Source organism: Pseudochaenichthys georgianus, chromosome 12, assembly GCF_902827115.2.
Source record: "Pseudochaenichthys georgianus chromosome 12, fPseGeo1.2, whole genome shotgun sequence".
Lineage (NCBI taxonomy): Eukaryota > Metazoa > Chordata > Actinopteri > Perciformes > Channichthyidae > Pseudochaenichthys > Pseudochaenichthys georgianus.
Window position 1 is genome coordinate 19,510,330 of NC_047514.1, and position 22,559 is coordinate 19,532,888.

General features: G+C 41.9%; 1 protein-coding gene across 6 annotated transcripts in view; it reads left to right on the forward strand.

Annotated features, from left to right (window-relative positions):
* The first annotated feature begins 397 nt into the window (after positions 1-397).
* LOC117456480 (probable E3 ubiquitin-protein ligase HERC1) overlaps positions 398-22,559 on the forward strand; it is a 45,921-nt gene continuing 23,759 nt past the window's right edge. For 4 of the 6 annotated variants that reach the window (XM_034096388.1, XM_034096383.1, XM_034096385.1 and 1 more), the window contains exons 1-38: positions 398-468; positions 3,302-4,311; positions 5,531-5,626; positions 5,771-5,953; positions 6,465-6,677; positions 6,769-6,867; positions 7,000-7,096; positions 7,211-7,354; positions 7,594-7,721; positions 8,223-8,367; positions 8,535-8,706; positions 8,949-9,083; positions 9,190-9,355; positions 9,567-9,692; positions 10,130-10,354; positions 10,516-10,668; positions 10,755-10,887; positions 11,385-11,588; positions 12,262-12,507; positions 13,311-13,484; positions 13,731-13,845; positions 13,953-14,070; positions 14,289-14,487; positions 15,205-15,502; positions 15,582-15,630; positions 15,707-15,752; positions 16,378-16,628; positions 18,195-18,374; positions 18,532-18,652; positions 18,767-19,007; positions 19,088-19,248; positions 19,360-19,512; positions 19,615-19,712; positions 19,847-19,942; positions 20,793-20,960; positions 21,098-21,337; positions 21,428-21,511; positions 21,852-22,077. In XM_034096388.1, coding sequence (XP_033952279.1) covers positions 3,334-4,311; positions 5,531-5,626; positions 5,771-5,953; positions 6,465-6,677; positions 6,769-6,867; positions 7,000-7,096; positions 7,211-7,354; positions 7,594-7,721; positions 8,223-8,367; positions 8,535-8,706; positions 8,949-9,083; positions 9,190-9,355; positions 9,567-9,692; positions 10,130-10,354; positions 10,516-10,668; positions 10,755-10,887; positions 11,385-11,588; positions 12,262-12,507; positions 13,311-13,484; positions 13,731-13,845; positions 13,953-14,070; positions 14,289-14,487; positions 15,205-15,502; positions 15,582-15,630; positions 15,707-15,752; positions 16,378-16,628; positions 18,195-18,374; positions 18,532-18,652; positions 18,767-19,007; positions 19,088-19,248; positions 19,360-19,512; positions 19,615-19,712; positions 19,847-19,942; positions 20,793-20,960; positions 21,098-21,337; positions 21,428-21,511; positions 21,852-22,077 — 6,661 coding nt within the window. In that variant the 5' untranslated portion in view covers positions 398-468; positions 3,302-3,333. Of the gene's footprint in view, positions 508-3,301; positions 4,312-5,530; positions 5,627-5,770; positions 5,954-6,464; positions 6,678-6,768; positions 6,868-6,999; positions 7,097-7,210; positions 7,355-7,593; positions 7,722-8,222; positions 8,368-8,534; positions 8,707-8,948; positions 9,084-9,189; positions 9,356-9,566; positions 9,693-10,129; positions 10,355-10,515; positions 10,669-10,754; positions 10,888-11,384; positions 11,589-12,261; positions 12,508-13,310; positions 13,485-13,730; positions 13,846-13,952; positions 14,071-14,288; positions 14,488-15,204; positions 15,503-15,581; positions 15,631-15,706; positions 15,753-16,377; positions 16,629-18,194; positions 18,375-18,531; positions 18,653-18,766; positions 19,008-19,087; positions 19,249-19,359; positions 19,513-19,614; positions 19,713-19,846; positions 19,943-20,792; positions 20,961-21,097; positions 21,338-21,427; positions 21,512-21,851; positions 22,078-22,559 lie in introns of all 6 variants that reach the window. The other 2 variants (XM_034096386.1, XM_034096384.2) reach the window with 2 other exon arrangements.

A 22,559-nucleotide genomic window follows, 5' to 3' on the forward strand; every position in this document is an offset into this window, starting at 1 on the left:
GTTATTATTTTGGGATGCTATCATAATCATTTTAAATGCAACGTTGTTATTTTTCTATTCAAAATCATAATGTTCAGATATGAAGTCATTATTTACAATCCATTATACTGATTGACTTACAGGGCCTTTTTCCCCCCATGCATCTCATTGGTGGACAAGGGCTCTCTATAGCACTGTATTCTACTGCTTTAATATTAGAGGTGTATCAATTAAAGACAACATGTGCTGACTAGAATATTTGTTTTATCGCCTAAATCTTTTTAATATAATGGTTTCAATCACAACAAATCACATACGAAAAATAATATTATGAAAGCTTGATGATACCCACTCCAATACACAAGGGGGCAGACATCTAACTGTGGTGGCCATCACCGGTTAACAGTGCAGCAGCCGAAGAAGGAGAAGAAAGAGGAGAAGGTTGATACGATATTCACGTTCAAGGGAGACCTCACCGGGACGGGACAGGTAACGCAAACCAAATGTATGCGGGTGTTTACAGTCAAGGTAGCTAACCTGTCTGTGGTGTATTCTTTGTTATATTTGTTAATCTTTTTTAACGACGTTTACGAGCTGCGGGAGTGTTTTGCTGAGAGCTGTCAGACAACAAGCGGAGGGGCTTGGTCGTTTTGACAGCCATGGACCAGACTAGCAACTGCAGTGCAGCCAGCGTTAGCTCAACTGTCACCGCAGATGCTATAATAAAGATACCGGTGTTTTTCCAATGACACGGCGGAGACTGCGTTTTAAATGCACACATTAGTCTGTTTATGTCGTTGTAGCGAATAGCTAATGCTACACTGAAACTGTCGGCAGAGATAAAATACACATAACGGTTCAAAAAGGTTGACAGAATATTCAAGTAGCAAGCCTGATGGCACGACTGGAAAACGTTGTTATTGTACAGTTATTATATTATCATGCCGGCTAATGGCATTGCTCAAATTAATGCAGAAAGCTAAATGGTGTGTTTTTGTTCACTGCCTCCCACCCCCAGCATCTTAGCATGATTGGTAAGTTGCTGTCAGACATTATGCAGCCCATATTGTGGTGAATAATCCCATGATATCCATTAATGCAACCATGAACTGCTTTATTGTGGTCAGGGTTGTCGTGGCAACAGCAGCCCACACATCCCTTGGTCCAGTTTGTTCTGGATGACTTTCAAACCCCTGGATCAGATCCAGCAGCATTATCCTCTGCAATCATAAAGTGAAGCATCATGGTGCAGCTCCTCCTAAATAGCTGAGCATTTCTCTCTTTTGCATATTAAGGCCAGTTATCCTGATTTTATTATTTGATTTTGTCTATTGGTATTATTTCATTATCAAATCCAGATGAGAGCTAGGAGTTTTTCCTCAGTCTTCTTTCATTTCACATTCAATATCTTGGGGTCTCAGACAGTATGCAGGAGTAAACAAGTGATTAAATCAAGTGACAAGAGGCTCACTATTTTGTAACATTTATGACATAAAGACAAGCTAATTCAAAAGATGTATCTAATGGAAAAATAGCAGGAGGTAACCCGTAAAGCCAAGGTTTAAATGTCATAAACCGTACTTCACTGTCACGGTCTAATATCATGTGTCACCTCAGCTGGCTAGTATACTTTTTGGAGAAGCAATAACACATGTGATGTGTAGAAACATGTTGACGTGGTTTGTGTTCTTAAAATCACTGACGTTACATTTTGGTGCTGCATGCATTCACTATCTAATATTGCTTTTGATGTGTGAATGGTTTTATCATTAGGGTTTCACTAGCCCCCCCTCAAGCCTTCGTGTTTTATTTTTATATCTAACTGGCAAGTTGCTAGCATAGCAATTAACAAGTTATACGAGAGGATTTTTGTTTGTTTAAGTGTATACTGTGTATTGTGTAAGGTCCATGTCCTACAACTAGAGATGGTTGTGCCTTACATCGCTGCTGGTTATTTACCGGTGGTTGCCTGACCCAAAGAGCCCATTGCTATATCAATGCTTGGTGTTATTTTTGGCCCGAGTGGAAACCATATAGCCCCACAGGCCTCAGGCAAGGCAGGACGGTGGACTATGGTGTCATGCTCTCCCTCAGATGACTCCATGTTTACGCAATGAGGTTTATCCCTAGGAGTCTTAGCTATGAAGATATCTGGTTTGCCCAGTTTGTTTACCTACAACTTGTGTTTGTGTCTTGACCGGAACGACAGACAACTTATTTATATTTGGGTAATAATAGTAGCCCTACATCACATATATGTATTGATAATGAATATATAGTTTGGCATCAATTCTTCCTTCTCTTACATCTACAGTTTCAAATTGGTAGGGTGAATGTGCTTGTTAATACCATGGGAATATAATCCAGCTGAGTATCCCATGAAATCACCCACTCTGACATGAATGCTGTCTGTCATGGGGACTTTTAAACTCTATTATAGATGTCATGGTTTTTCAAGTCGAGTTCATTTTTGTATTATTTTTTGTTGGAGCTCAAAGATGTTCCAGTGAATATGTACAAATGATCTTGCTGCAAGTAAAGGTTATTGCTGATTATATTCTAGATGAATAAATTAATTGTTGGTCTGTTAAATTTCAGAAAAAAACGAAAAGCTCCATATTTAAGAGGCTGAAAACATAATTTCCCGCAATTTATCATAAAAAATCTCTCAACGATGAATCGATTATCACAATAGTTGGTGAATAGTCTTCTTTGGACCCTCTTATCGATTAATAAACGTATCATTTTCAGCCAAACTGCAACATCAACTTTCTCTTTATTTGTTTGGAAGGCAGACACAGATGCAGACTGACTGGGGGTCAGGTGGAGCCCAAGTGTTCCAACTTAGAGATGATGACTATGATAACTGCATTGAGAATAGGAGATAATTATAACGGAATCAGATTTTAGTCACACATTTGCCCAATCTCTCAAATCAGGTCTAATTATTTGGCTGGCAATGTTATATTATGAAATGAATGCACTCAAATGTTAATAAACCAAAAACCTCACTTTTTTTTAGCATCTTGGGAGACAAAATCCGCCTCATTAGTGTGGGTGTGTTTATTACAGGGTGAGCTGACCTATTTCAGTGATACCCACTGGGCCTATGCCACTAGCCTGGATATAACACTGAGGAGAAACCTGACACCTTATCTCTACATTTACTTGGCAGGAAAACGCATTAGGACATTGGCTTTCAGCTGCGAATGCTGCCTGTAAATGTATTAGAGTGAATATAAAGATCCTTTTTATTACGCTAATGATACGTGTGAATTTGACAAATCGGCCTCTTAAGTCATATTTCCCTCTCTGTTTTCAGGTGTATATACGATTTATAGATAATGCTCAGACATGGTGCCTTGTCAGACCCATGTGTTGCTGAAATGGCAGGAGCACTTCAATAGCTCCTGGGCCGCAGAAGACAGTGTACAGACAGCCAGGAGACATGGAGCTGCTGTGCTCTACACCAAGCTCCTCAATAACAAGGAGGTGGTGACTCTGGCCCAACCTGTACATGAACTGGTGGGCCCCCGCCTGCCAGACTTCGAGTGCGAGTCTAGTGCCTCGGCGGCGAAAGAAGAGTACCTGTCATCCCTGCTCCACAGTCAGCGATGGCTGGCTCACCGCATGCTGACGCAGACCTCCTACACCCTGGGCCTCCACCAAAGGCTGGTCGTCCTCCAGAGGATCTACTACGCACTTCACAGCAAATACCATGACAAATTCCACGTGCAGCTACACTCACAGTCCACAGACAATGGCACAGAATGTGGGCAACTTGAGCTGGCCTCAGAGCCCTGCCTGCCGGGGGGGGCGTCCAAAGTCAAGTCGGGTACAGATGTTCTGATAGAGATGGGTGTGAGGACAGGTTTGAGTCTGCTCTTCTCCTTACTGCAGCAGAACTGGAGGTACGCGGCCTCCGTTCACCCGGAGTCTGTGCTTTGCAATGACGTGCTAGCCACGGCGTCCTCTGTTCTGACTTCTCTGCCACCGCTGTCTCTGGCCAATGAGAATAAGATCCCGACAGTGGGGCTGGACTGCCTGGCGCAGGTGGCGGATTTCCTGAAGAAGACATCAGTGAGCAGCGGGACCGGGGGGGCGGACCCGACCGGTCGGAGGTTAGCGCTGGAGCTGCTGCTGGGCCTGGCCATGCAGAGAGGCTCTCTGAAGTTCCTGCTGGAGTGGGTGGAGGTAGCTCTGGCTGCTTCTATGCCCTCTTCCTCCTCTACACTGTCTTCTTCCTCCTCCTCCTCACTTAGCTCTCAGCACTCGGCTGGCGTGGGCTTTGATGTCATCCATCAAACGCTTCTACAAATGAAGCAATATTCGGTATGTCTTTACATTTGGAGCTTTGTTTTGTTTCTGTTGTTGTGTTGTATTTGTTTTGGTGTGATTGGAGGAATCTTCCTTTTTACTGGATAACTCTGAGAGAACAGATTGTATTGTTAACACCATTGGAGTCCGCGCTGACATAGGTTGAATTGTATTGTCTTAACATCACATTATTATTTAGATTTATTAGGTTTCTGAAATTTGACATTTCCAGACCATAACATTGGATAATCTGGAGTAATCGATCTAGTTTGATTGTATGGGCAATGTTAACTTTTATTAATTTAAACAGCTTTTCTCTAAAAAGGATGAATTATAAATAAGGCAAGTTGAAGAAATGTTGACAGACGTGTGCAGCTCAACAGAAGTGGTTGTTTCTGCCTATTGGAAATTGTCTATTCGGCGTTACAGCTGCACAATATGAGACTTATATGCAAAATCTAGCTAAATCATGTGGTAAAAAACGTACTTTCCTTTAGTGAACTAATCATTAACTTTACGTAGGTCTGACTTTTTACTGCTTAGGCACAAAATTCAATGACATTTTGATAACAACAAAAAAATGGTGCAGCCCTTCTGATTGTCCTGATTTGCCTTGGTATATTATTGTATTATTCGTAGTAGGTAATTCATGTTATATTACAAATGAAATGTCCACACTTGCATGCACATATGTGTAAGGATAAAGCAGGAAAATAGCTCTTCACTACCCATCCCTGCGGTAGGTGGTTCTTTGCTATTAACATTCTCATTGAAGCTTTGAGTGATGCCTTATTGTGCTGATAAGATTAAGATTGAGCCAGTCTTCCTGCCCTTCCCCGATAAGCCGGTTTGATTTATTGTTTAGCAGGGTAATCAGCTTTGCACTTTATCTTGACAAAGAATAACAATGTCTGGGTATTGCTAAAAACTTCATGATTGAGTTTACTCGTCCTAAACAGAATTTAGATAAATGTAGTAGCTTCCTGAGGTACAGTATTACACAACACACTTAATCTGCATCTGAGGACTAGGATCTAACCTTTTTTTCACCCTCTGCCTGATCATGCACTGACTCGTCTCTGAAAGAAAGAACGTGTGCATACAAATGGATAATTGGAGTGTAATAAAACTAGTAAACTGTACCTCTTAACAAACCTAAAATAAACACACAGTGAGTCACATCTTATATTACAAACACACTTTGATGAGTAAACTAAACTATCTTTTTGTCCAGGGTTTCCGTGGGGACTCCGTCAACACTCAGGTGCTGAAGAAGGACGCAGATGGACTCTGTCGACTCTCCCAGGCAGCTCTCTGCCTGTTTGAGGAGGTAAGAGGGCTTTTCAGATAGGCACTGATAAGAACTGTTATACTTTCTAGTTACTGACTTTATGGACCTCCTCCTCCTCCTCCTCCTCCTCCTCCTCCTCCTCCTCCTCCTCCTCCTCCTCCTCCTCCTCCTCCCTTCTGACAGATCTGTAACCTAGCGTCCTACTGCCTGTGCTCCTGCAGCACTGATGCAGCTGCTCCTGGGTCAGAGAGTGACACCGTGATGGTGTATGTGTGGGGCAGCAACAGCAGCCATCAGCTGGCAGAGGGAACTCTGGAGAAAATCCTGCTGCCAAAGCTGACACAGGGCTTCAGTGATGCCCAAATGGTATGGATACCCTTACGAATAGAACAAGTATTTTCCACGTAAGATAATAGTCTTAGGGACCCAAGCCCTCCGAAGTGGTCTCTACGGACTAGCATGGACGGAGATTTCGAGGCATATTTCCATATAGTTTATCATCTCTAACAAGCCTTTAAGTAATTGTTGTGTCTTATTACCCTCGGTGTACACATCTGTATATTCATCTACTGTTGTGCTGTCTTTGTAATTTTCTTTAAATCATTTATTTATTTTTGGGATTTATTTACTTATTTTTAATTTTATTTGACCTAATTAATTAATTAATATTATTTATTATCTTATTGCATGTGTGGAGAATTTGTTCTGTGTTTGGGATAAGTGGAAAAAAGGGGGTACATATTGGTATCATGCCCCTTCTTGATTGTGTAGAAATTCAATAAATATATAAACAATAGTATTAACCTTATTTTTGTTCTGCCGCTTTAAATTTGATCTTTAAATGTCCTTCCTTCTATCAACTTTGTCCTCCTTTTAGATTGAGGCGGGGCAGTACTGTACCTTCTCAGTCTCTGCAGATGGCTCAGTGAAAGCGTGTGGAAAAGGCAGCTATGGCCGCCTGGGCCTTGGAGACTCCAATAACCAGTCCATGCCCAAGAAACTTGTGCTGGAGCCACATCGGAACATGAAGAAGGTGTCCTCCTCCAAGGGCTCTGACGGCCACACTTTGGCCATTACTATAGAGGGAGAGGTAACAAGTGACTGCAGACTGTACCTTTGACTGTTATGCTTCTCTTGTTTCCTTTCAATGAGATATAACATTTCCATAATATTTCTTTCAGGTATTCAGCTGGGGTGATGGAGAATATGGGAAACTGGGCCATGGAAACAGTGCTACCCAGAAATACCCCAAAATCATACAAGGACCTATGTTTGGCAAAGTAAGCACGGAAATAAAGCTGCTTGTTTGAGAAAAGATGGATGTGGAATTCAAGCCTTTCAGTTTTATTTATTCATCTTTCAAAGCTATGTGATTTAACATAATTTAACATACATTATGGCTTTCCTTCCAGGTTGTTGTTTGCGTGTCTGCTGGCTACAGACACAGTGCTGCTGTGACCAATGATGGAGAGCTTTATACATGGGGAGAAGGCGACTTTGGCAGACTTGGTACACGCCTTTTTCCTCAAGTTGTTAGATCTTATTTGTCTCAACTATTTCAGTGAAGCGCCTCCTCGGGTACATCAGCATCAACCTGTTGTCCTGTGTTTATCCCCTGAGCAGGTCACAGTGACAGTCAGAGTCGGAACGTGCCCACTCTAGTGAAGGACATCAGTGGTGTGGGACAGGTGGCCTGTGGCAGCTCTCACACCATCGCTGTGGCGCAGGATGGACGCACCGTGTGGTCCTTCGGAGGAGGGGACAATGGTGTGTTGACAAATGACACATTTTGATTCAAGCCCATAGAGATTGTTATGAAATTGAGTAAAATTATGCTTTGAGTGAAAGGTATTTATTCCTATAGAAAAGAGGAAATAAAATGAAAATGACACACAATGAAAATAATTGTACCTGAAGGACAGGATCCTAGATCATATGTGGTATTTCATAATATCAATGTCTTAGGCTAGTGTGTACTAATGCTGGTACATGACTCACCCTTGCAGGTAAACTAGGTCATGGAGACACCAATCGTGTGTATCGCCCAAAGGTCATAGAGGCCCTGCATGGATTCATCATCAGGAAAGTGTGTGCTGGCAGCCAGTCCTCTCTGGCCCTCACCTCTGCAGGACAGGTGAGAGGGAAGATGGTCATCTTTTAACTAACCATAGCTAAGCTTACTAGATTAGTGTTGTAAAAGGTTTGATATGTTTAGCGACAAATAATGAATGTTTATTTGAGTACACTCCGAATGAAAGGATACAGTGTTTTGCATTCAAGGCACATCCAGGGATAGGTATTCAAAATGAGCTTGGGCTATACATGCTGTGGTGTGTGGCATTGGTTTATGCTACAAACCATATACAAACAAATATAAACATTAAACATGCTAATACCTTAAGATAATACAGATAATTATTTATTTGTCCCAACATGGGAAAATGTGACAGCAGCAAAGGTGATAGTACAATAACAAGAAGCATCCCTAAAAAAAGCAATATTTAATAAATAAATAATGAAACTGCTAAACTAAATAGTGGAATTCATGTTGTTGCCTGTTATCAATATTCTCAATATGTTTTATTCAGAGTTAAATAAGGAGATAAAGACAATACATTTGTATTTCTTTATTTAGGTGTTTGCTTGGGGCTGTGGCTCGTGTTTAGGGTCTGGCTCCGCTGAGACCACCTCTCTGAGACCCAGGTTCATAGAAGACCTGAGTATCACCAAGATCATCGATATCTCATGTGGAGACAGCCACTGCCTGGCTCTGACGCACGGTAAGAGACCTTTAACAGTTGAAGGTCATTTGTTCAGATGACGTGTGTAAAGAAAGATGTAACCTTGCTTTCAGAATAAATGTAATTTTGCGTAGGTGTTTTCATTTTTCATCAGGGATATCAAAATTGTGAATTTACTCCGGCTGTATTGTTCCCCCTTTCATCAGAGAATGAAGTGTATGCCTGGGGCAACAACACCATGGGCCAGTGTGGGCAAGGCCACACCTCCACACCTATTACCAAACCCAAGAAAGTGCTCGGTCTAGAGGGGGTGTCCATCCAGCAAATCACTGCTGGCACCTCTCACAGCCTGGCCTGGACCGCAGTCCCAACAGACAGGTAAACCTAACATACCTAAAACAAATTAAAGATGTATTTTCTTCCCCATACATGTCTCGATTTTTGTATTGGATGCGTTTCCTTTGTATATTTTCCATTCCATAAAAAGACGTGGTCTCACCAAACAACATCTCCATTGAGGATTGTTTCATACTGCTGAAACAATGTTTTTCTCACCCTCTTCTTATTAGTCTTGACACGTTTGTGCTTGCTCAGCTCTCAAGTGACTTGGTATTTTCCAGGCAACTGGTGGCGTGGCACAGGCCTTTCTGTGTCGACTTGGAAGAGAGCACATTCACTTACCTACGCAACTTCCTAGAGAGTTACTGTGATGGCATCGGGGACGACAATCCCCCTCCCCCTTTCTTATCTAAAAGGTAGGACATTAAATTGATGAAGCACTCTGGTATTAAACCCTGTGACATTAGATTGTATTTCTTCACTTAACAGACACGCCTAATGCTCTCTCTGTGTATTCCTCAGGGACCACCATCAGTTTATCTTGCTCTGCATGAAGCTGCTCTCTATCCACTTGTCCTTGGCCCATGCTGGGGGCACTGGTGCCATGGTTTTGGGGGCTCAGGGCAGGCCCCTCAGAAACCTGCTCTTCCGGCTCATAGATACTAATATGCCAGACTCTATACAACAGGTACACTAAAAGTCCGCTTGAATTATTTTCACAATTATCGTGAAAAACAATGGTGCAGGTGCAACGATAAAGATACTGTTTTGTGTCTAAATCAGTGTGAAGTAGGTTGTTAGAGTACATATTTAATTTAATTGGTTGCTTGCAGTAAATGCTAACCATTGATATCCAACTATCTTTTCCATATTGTGTTAACATTCCCGTCCATCCTCAGGCAGTTCTGAACACGCTGTCCATCGGTGCATCCCTGCTGCTTCCTCCACTGAGGGAGAGAACAGAGCTGCTCCTCTCTCTCCTTCCTCAGGGCCCTCAGAGCTTAAATGTCCTCTCTAAAGGACAGGTACGTAGCGCCATTGGGTGCTATTTTAATCATTCCCCTATGTGTTGTTACAGTAGTGCTGGTAATCATGACCATACAGTATGAAGTTTACATTTCTGCCTGAACGAATGATCAGTCCGCAATGCGTTTTGTATAGAAGACATAGATGTAAATACAGAACACATGTTTTACATTACATTTAATCTGCCTTGAAAAAGCCTCGTCTTTTTTCACTTGCTGAATGACTGTCTCATTACAAATATCACTCTGATGAAGCTAGGGAACAGTTTGTCCAAATCACAGCACCAACGGAGCGTTGCTAAGCAATATAAGACTCCTTGTATGTTGTGAAAATGTGTTGTTGCTGCTTCTCCACAGAGACACCTGTAGTAACCTCACATTAAAATGATAACATACCAAACATTTAACTCCTATTCTTTTCTCTGTATCTTCCAAAGCGTCTGCAGTTAGACATGGTCCTCAGCAGCCTTCAGGATCAGAGCCATGTTGCTTCTCTACTCGGTTACAGCAGTTTTGGGGAGGTGACAGCCCTGGGTCCCCCTCTGACCCCCGCTCCGTCGGCCCGGCCTCCCTCGTCTTCCAGCTCTGTCGATGCCTACGACCCTCTGCACTTAGCGGAGGTGCTGCTCAGAACTCTGCTCCTCAGCATCGGCTTTTACACGGTACTGAAAAGATGCATTGTGCATACTTGGTTTTGTCTTTCAAATAATGTTGCTGCTTTTCAGAAGGTCCTGTGTTTTCTCAGTATTTTGGTGCACATGGTTACCATTAAATTAGAGTTGATGTTCCTAATCCTTCGCATGCTTTCTGTGTGTTCATGCAGGAGCGGGCATTCGGAGAGTTGGAGAAGAACAGTGACAAGCAGCTATCGAGTGAAAGCCAGGGACAGACTGATCCTCCCTGTCACTTCCACCAGCTGCTGTCAGGACTGCACAAACACCTGCTGGGCCATTGCTACATCCATTCAAGCCCTGAGGTACACTCATGTTCAAGTATATTTTACCCGGAGTTCTGTAGTGATATGGTTGCGTTAATGTTTTTAATGTTTCCGCTGTTGTGTAGGATGACAGCAGTGTAACGCTGCTCCGTGAGCATCTTTACCTGCTGCTTCCCTGTGCTGCCGAGACACTCAGGAGATCCACCAAACTGCTGAAGGAGAGTTCCCAGGATAATCAAATAATCAAGAAGCTGCATGGTAAGAATACAAATTGAATTCCCTGATGTTTTTCTATTATCTATTTTTTTTAATAATATTTAAGGACCAGTGGAAAGACAGTTTCCAACATTTTTACAACAATATATATGTACACGCTGTACGTATAGAGTAGGGTTCTTTACGGCAACAGGTATAATTATTTGTATTTGTAAAATCATTATAATAATAAATGTTATTTATATAGCATCTTTCATACAAGAAATGCAGCACAAAAAGCTCTACAATAATGGAAATTGGAAAAAGATTTGACATAAAAACCGTTAGAATGCAGTAATAATGGAAAATAAAACACACTTGATTAAATAAGATGAAATCGAATGTATAATAAAAGATGGAAAATAAAACCCACTGAAGTTTTCAAACTCTTCTACTTTGTTAATGTCCAGGTCCATAGGTTTTAGAGCAGTTTGATGCTTTGCTCACTTATTTTGATCAGTCTCTCTAACCCCCCTCTCTCGTCTCAACCCTTGTCCCAGTGGTGTTGTTCAACTCGGTGGCTGGCAGCCTGCTGTGCCAGGTCATGTACTCCTTGCTGCTGCTGCCGCTCAGCACAGTGCAGCCCCTCCTCAGCCATTTGCTGGCCTTGTTGGAACAACTCAATGATTTCAACAGGTTCATACCAGAGACCGGCCTCCTGGAGGAACAAGAGCTGAGGATGGAGGCTCAGAAAACACGTTTAGGTCAGTTAACGTCAGATCTACCTCCACCCATAGTTTATTGTTGTTACTAGTGGCTACAGCAGTGTCACATGGACACTGTTGGGAGAAGTACTCGGATCCTTCACTAAAGTAAAAGTACAAATACTATGTTCTTAAAATACTCCACTACAAGTAAAAGTCCTGATTTCAAAATGAAACTTATGTAAAAGTACAAAAGTATTAGCAACATAATGTACTTCATGTACAAAAAGTACTTATTCTGCACAATGGCCCATTTCAGAATAATGTAAAATACAGAAGTATTATCAGGTATTATCTGTTTTTATACATGTTAGAGCATTTCAGTGTTTTAGTTTGTCTTGGAGCAAATTTAGAAATAGTTTTTAAATTAGAAGTAAAGTATTGCATTATACCATATCAGCACATCATGTGTTTTTATATGTAAAACGTAACTGGTAACTATGAGTGTTAAAACAAATGTAGTGGAGTAAAAAGTACAATATTTGCCTCTGAAATGTAGCCGAGTAGAGGTATAAAGTAGCAAAAAAGTACTTGAGTACAACACTTGATGTACTTAGTTACTTTCTACCACTGCAAATGTATAAAAAAAACGGATACAGGACCTACGCTGAAGATTCTTCTTACAGTATAAAATATATGCAAGCTGTACACTGACAAGAGATCTTCCTTACAGATAAAAGTGAAGAGAACTTGTGCCCTGGACAGCAGCAGCAGCCGCAGCAGGAGGAAGAGCAGGAGGAGGAGGAGGGCACGTGGGTCTGGCTGTTGGATCTGGAGCGCTCTGTAGCGTTGGCAGTGGGCCGGTGCCTCGGTGGTATGCTGCAAGGCCCGCCGCCGTCCCTTCAGGAGAAAATGTCAGAGTTCTGGCTATCAAATATCCTCCTCAGGAACGGGCTCGAGATGGACTTTGAACAGCTGGGTAGGAAAACAAACTTCGTGCTCTCTCCATGCTTTCATATGAGCCAATGTGTTGGCAGATAGATACCAACTTCCTCCCCAGAATATTGTTGCATCAATGTCTCTACATTCTGTTAGGAACCAGATCTTTCTTTGGCTAAGAGCCTATAGAGTAATGCTTTTTTTGTTGTTGTTGTTGTTGTTAGGTTAGGTTTTGTCAGTAATATAGACAATAAACATGGGGATAGAGTAAAACAGATGACAAACAATGGAGTTACCTGGCTAACCTTTTATTTTGTATAGCTCCGACCAAAAAAGACCACTCATGGATGTGTTTGGGCGTTTTCCCTATCCTGTAGTGTGTTATAAAGGTCTTTGTGCATGTAATGGTCTGCCAAGGCTAATATCCCAATGTTCCCTCCAGAGGGAGTTTCTCTCCCACACCCCGTGACCCCCCCACCTTGATGGAGCCCTTTGATCTAAGATAGTGAAATCCCTGTATAAGACTCACGCTTCTATTGGCTAGCGCTCAAACACATTGTTCTTAATAGGCTAAAAGGCGGGACATCTATAAGCAGTTGACCAATCACAACAGAGCCGGCCAGCTAACCGATCTGAGCAGACTGGGGAGAAAAGAGGTGCTGCAGCACAGGCAGTATGACAATAAAAACTTTGATCATTAGAGCCTGTGCCTGATAGGCTGATAATGAGCACGATAGGGTCCCTTTAACTGAATGCACAATTGTGATATGCAAACACACTCTAGTGTACTTAGCTTTCACTGGTTCTCTTTTCCTATGTCCCATGTGATGCTTTGTCCTTTAGACTCGAGCATGGCATGGCTGACAGAGGTGGTCCTGCTGGGCAGCAGTGACGCCCGGCTGGCAGAGCTCAGTCTGAACGAGGAAACCAGGACTTTACTGGAGCTGGCGCTGGGGTCCTCCAGAGGGGCTGCAGGGGGCCTGTGGCAGAATATGGAGGAGTACGCTCACAGCAAAGGTATTTAACATCTGCTTGTTTTTGTACGAGTGCATCACGTGTGTTCAAAGTATTTATCAAGGTGAAAGTGGACAAACTAAGTTCATTTAAACTATTGCTTATAGAGAAATTACTAAGTAGTATTATGCATCTGTATTGATGTACCTGAAGTGCCAAATGATGCACAATACATCATTGATTATTATTATTTTAATTATCTTTTGTGATTTTGTTGTAATGAGCTGTGTTGTTTTGCTGTGAGTGCAGAGTGGGAGAGCGCAGGATCTTCAGCCGACTGTTTGCTGCAGACCGTCTGTCGCTGCAGTCTTGCTGCTCTGCTGAAACACACTGGGCTGCAGAAAGAGGCCTGTTGGCAGGACAAGTCAGTAGTAACACACATTTAATATTCCCTGATTAATTGTGCATGATTCATACCGCTGTGCAGAACAAACCTAATTATAAACTATTTATTCACTCACCCTTGGACAGATACGACCCCTGTGAGATGCTGCTGAACGTCTATGAAACGGTTTATAAAATCAGAAGCTCTCTGTTGGCCCATAAAAACTCTCCAAAGATGTCCCAGGTGCAAACTGCTGCTAAACAGGTACCATTACTATAATATTATGCATGTGCATATCTTGCTTAAACAAACTTAAACAACCACTCTGACAATATACTGTTGTTTAATATTTGTTCTGTAAATATTAACAATTCCATTGGCAAGAGGCTATTCTTTTTCATAAATATACATTTTTACTCTGATATAATCCCCAAAAAGAGAGAGAGAAAAACAGTGTATTTGAAACGTTTCTGTTTTTGCAGAACACATCTCCTCAAAGTCCGGATGCAGACAGGCAGGAGCCGGGCCCCTCAGCGGAGCAGGTGGGGAAGGACCCTGAGCAGCAGTCAGTGGGTCACTGCAGCCGGGAGGTGCAGGTGCCCCCCCCGCCCACAGCAAACCACAACCAGGAAGAGGTCACAGAAGAGGACGCCTTTGGCAACAGTCGTATGTACCTGTCAGGTTAGAAAGGCTAATCTCTATTCCTGCCCTTTCTGCAGCAATGGGAGATTTATGGCTGTATTAAATGCCTTGTTTATTTATTTTTACATTCAAAGCATCTATTGAGATTTTTGAATGAGTCTTTAAATGTCCGTTATGTTTTTAAGTTTTTTTTTTATTAAAATCATCAATTTAAATGACGTAATTTATCAGATTAAATGACTTAATATACTTAAAAAATCAAGTATGTTTTAATGAACATAGCGGACTGCAGTGAAACACATTTTTCTTTAAAAAGCCTTTCTTGTTTTTTAAAGGATAAATGCCACCAAATATGGATTGATGAACAACATTTATTTAAATAATAAAACTTGTTGTGAATTTTGGAAAGGATTACATTGATATTTTATTAATTGTTATGACTATTTTACTTGATAATGCTCTGGAGTTATTGGAAAGGTTTGGATAACACAAGTCAGAAAAGTCACGCGCTGAAATACCAGGTTCAAACTGATTTAATATACAAAAAGCTGCGCAGCATTCAAATGTTAATTTAGATATTTGAATGTCAATGAAAAGAATGACATTTTAAAAATATTTGCCCATTATTTAACTTAATCTTAATTGCTCAAGGCAGACAGACCCTGACAGGGATAATTACATTCCCTCGACATACACACAACTCATCATCTTAATAACAACACATCTGATTCTAATGCATCTTCCCTGTCTCTGCAGAAGTCCTAGAATCGTTCATGGCCACCCGGGAAGCCATGCAGGTACAGCAGAACGTGACGGTGTACGAGTCCTTCGGCACCTCCACCCTCCCCAGCAGCATGGAGAGCCCCGTCAGCCCGGAGAGGGAGCTGGATCCCAAGCAGCAGTGGGAGAAGCAGAGGGAATCTGAGGAGAGCTTGGGATTCCCTGACGCCTGCCATCTGGTGGTGTCCCGCTGCCTCTTCCTGCTGCTCGGGCTCAGGCCTGCCTGTGCGGAGCCCAGTGAAAGAGAGAGTCAGACTATAAACCCTGGAGCAAGGTAGAGTTTATATTAGGCAGCATATGTTCTTAGTTTCTCGTATGAGCTGTTTCTGCACTAACTGTTCCCGTCATTTCAGGAAATCAACAACAGAACTCCTAAAGATGGCTGCTGAAGGCCGGAAACAGGTAAGCCTTGTTCTGTTCCTACAGTTTGCCCCACACCTCTTCATCAGTGCTAATGTATTGTCTTTGTCTTACTTAGTCTGACCAATCCAAAAACTCATTGGGATCTTCAAAGAATAAAATGGGTAGGTGGAATATGTTTAAAAGGTACGTCATACCATACTGTCATGTATTAAAGGAACAGTTTCCTGGAGGAGGAAAATAACGATATATTTTTTATTGTATACATCATTTTAATTTCCACTATTTTAGGTTTGGATTCTCGTTTTAGTTTTACTTATGTGATATTCTTTTTGTAATACATATTTAATTAGCTTTGATGGAGGGAGACTCTGCTTTCTGTACTTGTTTTGCACATTATAAAACATTTTTACTTGAGCAATGTTATTATGATATCTTTTCAGCTGCAACTTGTTTTCTTAGATTAGAATAAGGACTGAAACAAAGGAGAAACGGCTAAGGTTTTGCAACAATAAGCATGTCACCCAAAATATCCAACTTCCATATTGTGTAATGATGTTGGAGTTCTCTCACCAAAGATTTTGGCATGTCAAATCTGCATTATTTCCAGAGTTAAGAAACATTTTAGAATTAGTCTCTTATTATAAAATGTCCTGCTCTGCGCCCAACTTGTTATTTTGATATTTCTTGTCAGGGATCAACCAAGTATCTTTTTAAAAACAGAATTGACACTGAATAAATTACGAGGTGTACAAAAACTAACCTTTTTTCATCTTTTATCTCTTCCAGGATTACCTCTGTGTTCTCTGGGTGTCATGAAAGATGCCTGGGATCGCCTGCGGCAGTGCATTAGCCCCACCACCTCAACCCACTATGGCAGCAACACTCTGCCTATTCTCAACCAGGTGTTCCACTTTGTCTGTGGAAGCCTCATCCACATGTCCCCCTCCTCACCTACATTGCCGGCTGGACAGACTTGTGGTCAAGCCGATCCCAAATCCATTACTTTTGCCATACTGCAGCAGCAACAGAGGGCGGAGGTAATGAGATTTGATTTATTTGATATGGTATTACAAGCATACAGTCAATTATTACATTACATTACATTGCATTTAGCTGACGCTTTTATCCAAAGCGACTTACAATAAGTGCATTCGACCAACAAGATACAAACTTGAACAAAACAGAATCATATAAGTACATCAGGTTTCATAGAGCAAAAACATTTCAAGTGCTACTCAACTGGCTATAGATAAGCCAGTCCTTTATTAGTATATAAGTGCTTTGTTAGTAAGAGATGGGTTTTCAGTCTGCGCCGGAAGATGTGTAAGCTTTCTGCTGTCCTGATTTCAAAGGGGAGCTCATTCCACCATTTTGAAGCCAGGATAGCAAACCGACGTGTTTTTGTTGATGGGACCTTGGGTCCCCCTCGCAGTAAAGCGTGTATCTGCAGCAGCGGGTTGTAGCAGCGATGTTTGCAGTGAAGGACAGTTTGTTATCTAGGGTCACACCCAGATTCCTTGCAGTCTGGGTCGGGGAAACAACAGAGGTGCCGATGTTGATTGTCAGGTCAAGAGTGGGACAATCTTTTCCCGGAAGGAAAAGCAGTTCAGTCTTGTCAAGGTTGTGCTTGAGGTGATGAGCAGACATCCACTGAGAGATGTCAGCTAGACAAGCAGAGATGCGTGCGACGACCTGGGTCTCTGAGCGGGGAAAGGACAGAATTAATTGGGTATCGTCAGCGTAGCAGTGGTATGAAAAACCATGCGGGCTAATGACAGATCCGAGCGAGTTTGTGTACAAGGAGAAGAGGAGGGGACCAAGAACAGAGCCCTGAGGGACTCCTGTAGTTAATTGACAAGGGTCGGACTCGGACCCTCTCCAAGTTACCCTGTAGGTACGGTCTTTGAGGTATGAAGTGAGGAAGGAAAGTGCAGTGCCTGAAACTCCAAATTCTTGGAGAGTGCATAGGAGGATCTGATGGTTCACTGTGTCGAATGCAGCAGACAGGTCCAGAAGGATGATGACAGAGGAGAGGGAGGCTGCTTTAGCCGTGTGCAGTTCCTCAGAGACAGCAAGGAGAGCAGTTTCTGTGGAGTGACCTGCCTTGAAACCAGACTGGTGCGGATCCAGAAGGTTGTTCTGATGGAGATAGCAGGAGAGTTGTTTAAAGACAGCGCGTTCAAGTGTTTTAGACAGGAACGGGAGGAGAGAGACAGGCCTTATTATTGCTGAGGAATGACAACACTACTTAACAGCTGCAGCTTTGTGTTTATATTATAACAAATCTGTTTGTTTGTCCTTATTAGAAGTCAATTCATGTCATGGCAGATCAAGGGACAATAGTTTTTTTTCAGAAACACATGTTTGCACAACTAAATGATGTCTATTTTCAAGTCAGAGGTGCTTCCCTATAAACACATTTTTAATTTGCAGCAAAATAATGGTGAATTCTCTGGGCACATAATAATGTCGACATGTTGACACCAGGGAAACATTATCTATACATAATCAGCCACCATAAGCTCAATATAGGTTGAAATGAGTGAAAGAAAATGCTTTGAAAGTTGTTAACCCTCCTTTAATTTCCCCTTTGTTGTGATCAGTTGCGTCTGGAGGCCTTGTGTCAGATGTCCTCCTTCCTGTCTAAGATGGAGGAGAAGAGCAGTGGGTTTCCCGCTCTGCTGTATTCTGTGCAGCTCCAGTTCCTCTCTGGATGTTTCTCTTTGGGAACACAAATCATCGGCTCTCACTCTGGAGCTAATTATGAGACGCAGCATTACATGGTACATCTAGTAATAGTGCTATCACAATGTTTGTGTAGATGAGTATTTAATTCAAGCCAGATGGAGAGACTAGAATCACTGAGTGTTGTACTCATTGGATTTGTTTGTTCTATATTAACATTCTGTTGCATGAATTACTCTCCAATCCGCTCTGCAGTCTGGTACGAATTCAGCTTCTTTGACAACGCAAAGGGAGCTACAATCTGCAGCGCACACCTTCTACCAGCAGGTGGTGCGTGTCCTCAAACAGAGGGCCCTGTTGGAGAGAGAACATCCAGGTTTGTTCATTATTGTTTCTCATATTGACACATTACGGTTGGATTTGAACTTCTTTTTATGCACAGTTTTAGTAGATTTTTCAAGCAGTTAAGATGTTGTCTCTTCATACCCAGGCTCCTGCCAGCACCTTCTCCTAGCCACGATGTTTGCACTGAACTTCTCCTACCAACCAGTGGACCTGGTGCTGGTCATTAAATGCGGCATTCTTGAAATCCTCTCCATGCTGACCAACAACAGCTGTGCAGTGATGAACCAGGGCTGGTTTGCAGCCACTAAATCTGGATCCATGCTGCTAAGTGGCTCTGTTAGACTAGCCTGTGCTCGCCTGCTTCAGATATTGACTGTGGCTGCAAGGTGAGAACTATTGGATTCATTAGGAAGTGAAAGTACTCTTAAGAGGTTATTTTTCCTAACGAATTGTCCTGTGTCCTCAGCTCCTGTGAGGAAATGCTGCCTATGGATGTATCCGTTGCTCTAATGGAAGTGATGTGTGAGCAGCTCCAGAATATCCTGTCTACTTTCCACCAGCAGCAGATGGCAGAGAGAGGAACGGCTGAGAAAAACGATTCCAGCAGCAAGAGTGCACATCCTATTGGTATTTCACATTTAACAATTTAAAACTTCACTGAAATATTCTTTTTTACAAAGAGCACAATGAAATGCATCCTTACAGTACATACCTTTCCTTCTTTGTTTGTTGTTTTAGGGGTGGAAAGCAGCAAAGTGGTTGAATCTCAGCTTGCAGACTTCTTGGTGTTTTTGAGGCGTGTACTGTCTTTAAGAGTAATGAAAAGACTATCTACTTTTGTCAAATGGATTGATCCACTCATGTCTATCATTTCACACAAGTGCTCCTCAGGTAAGGAACTTTAAAATAAAAAAAACAGCACTGATATTTTTATATTTGAGTGCATTTTACTTTGGTTTTACTCCGTGTTCACCTCCTCTGTCCTGTTTTCAGGTGCTCCGTGCTTCCAGAACCTCCGCACTAAGCTTTTGGCCTTCCATGTTTTAGAAAGACTTTTACCTGCCTGTTCTGAGCCTGTTCAAATTCAACAGGTATGATGTAAAAATGTCAATGCAACATGCCAATATAGGAGACAATCCTGCATTCAATGTATGTGAGTTTGAAATTGTGAATGGGATAATGAAGACTTACATTTTGTTTCCCTTTTCTCTGTTTTTTCTTGTAGATTGTTAAACAACTCTTTCAGCTTGTGTCTGTTTATATGTGGAAGGAACCACTAGCTGAGAAGCACCACGAGGAGACCGCTGAAAAAGACAAGGGGGTAATACAGCAGTTGTAGAAAGTCTTCTGGATTCACTTATATCAACACTGTTATACCTCTTACATAGCAGTATAATGTCAGTGTGTTACAGTGTAACAAAAAATGTACTTGCAGTCCAATTGTATCTTTATTATCATTTGCACAGTAGCTACAGTGTAGATATGGCAATGAAAAGTCCAAGGCTCCTCAAACAAAGCAACATGAATATATATAGGACATAAAAAAGATAAAAACAATACAAATAGTGCAAGACAATGTTGCAAGATGTGCAAGTAAATACAAATAAAATAGAAATAGTGCAAGAAGAGTCTATGTACACGTCAATGGAATATGATGTACTGTACAGTATAGATAAATAAATAAGTAGATGGAAACAGATGAATGTTTATGGAGGCACTTAACAGAGCTCAGGTGTTTAATAGTCTTATGGCCTGTGGCCCTGAATCCGGCTTTCATGATATATTTTTAACACTATTTAAGTGCCATACATGACTTACTGGCCCAAGATTAGTGTGCACTGCATTTTAACAAATTTCAGCTTTCCCGAATGCATGTATCCAAGACTTAGAAAATGCTTTGCTCAGGGAAAAAGTGAAATTCACTCCTGGCAGTATGTACATTATTAACAGCAGGACTACCTGAGGAGCAGATGGGCCTGTTCTCCCTGGTGGGGGCAGGAGGAGATATGGGAGAGGACAATAACATAACAATGAAACAAAAGTCAATGGCATCATATGATAATTCATATTTCAAAATGTTGCTAAGCACTTATTATGTAGTCGGTTAGTAAAAGTATTGCTTGTTTTTATAAATCTTTGACCATTACCTTTTTCCAACTTGTGTTTTGCAGAATCCTGGCAGCTATGATGAATGTATTCCCATTGGAGATTTTTCATTTGACCCTCACAAGCTAATCTGCTGTTCTTTGGAGAGCGGGAACATCCTCTCTCATGGCTCAGGAGGGAAGGGGTACGGCCTGGCAACCACTGCCATCACATCTGGTTGCTTCATTTGGAAGGTAAGGACAACATGAAAGAAAACAATTACATTAATCCAAGTTAATCTTTCTTTATTGGTTGTTGCCCAGATTTTACCAGAGAAATATGCTTTAAAAATAACCTTATATATATATATACCAAACTCTCCTCCTCTCAGTTCCACATCACCAAAGAGAACCGAGGCAATGAGGGCACATGTGTGGGTGTTTCTTGTTGGCCAGTCAAAGATCACAACCATCACACTACTACTGACATGTGGCTGTACCGTGCCTATAGCGGCAACCTGTACCACGGGGGGGAGCTGGTCCGAACACTTCCCTCCTTCACCCAGGGGGACACCATCACCTGCATCCTGGACATGGAGGCTCACACTATATCATTTGCTAAGAATGACAAGGTCAGAAAACACATTCAAAGTTAGCGTGCAGGGCTTTTACTCAATTGGACTTTACTGCAATTTCTGCGTGTCTGTGTTTTTTTTTACTAGGACCCAAAGTTGGCATTTGAAGGTGTGGTGGCCTCTGAACTGTACCCCTGTGTGTTGTTCTACAGCAGTAATCCTGGAGAAAAGGTAATGGATTTATTGTACCTACTAAAGGCACTTACTACATAGTGGCACTCTTGTTCTACCTATTCAAATCCTGTGTAGGTATACAAATACCGTCAAATATGATTAGATATTGAATATCTTTGGTAAAGGTGAATGTAACTATGAACCTTAAATTAAAGAGGAGAATAGATGGACAGAATCCACATGTACAGTGAATGTAAGGAAATAAGAACAATTAGTATATATTTGAGAAATGTATAAAGCAAATTTAAAATGGTCTTTCTTTGCTACATTTCTTAAAACTTAACATACAGTACATTTTATTTCAAGACATTCTTTTTCGCTTCTGTATCTCTCCCAGGTGGCACTGCGGGACCTCCAGATGCGGGGCATGCCCAGTAACCTCCTCCCCGGGGAGCCCCTCTGCAGCCCTCGCACCACGGTGCTGCTGGAGTCCACTCTGCAGCTCCTCCGCCGACTCCATCGCTGTGACCAGTGGGCCTCGCACATCAACCAGTACATCCACACCCACCTGGAGCTCATCGGCCCCCTGCTGAAAGACGACGAACTGGGAAGCTGCAATCCAGGTCAGTCAGTTCCTGCAGTGGTCACATAAAGGCATAGACCTTTATATCTCATTTCAAATGGGGTGAATAAACAGGTTGCATTTGTAGTGCAAACATAATTGATGCCATAACAGATACCTGACCAGCTAACTAACCTTCATAGGTGTATTCTGATACTGCTAATGCTAAGTTAATAGTTGCTTTGGGTTGTGCAGCCACACTCATTGTTGACCTAAATCCCCAGGCTTTACTTATTTAACTGCTCACTGTGTAAACCTAGAACATATGAAAATGTACTAATACATGGTCATTTTAATATTTCCTGTACGGTACATTAACCCTTCAACAGAATTGAATCAGCTGTCTTGTCACTCATATTACTCCCCTGTAAAGATTAGACCAGGCCTCTCCATCTCAATATAGTACCCTTTATCACATTATCTTTCAATCATGTGAAGCTAAAATAAAGTTAGCATCCCTGTCGATCAAAATGTAGCTGCAGT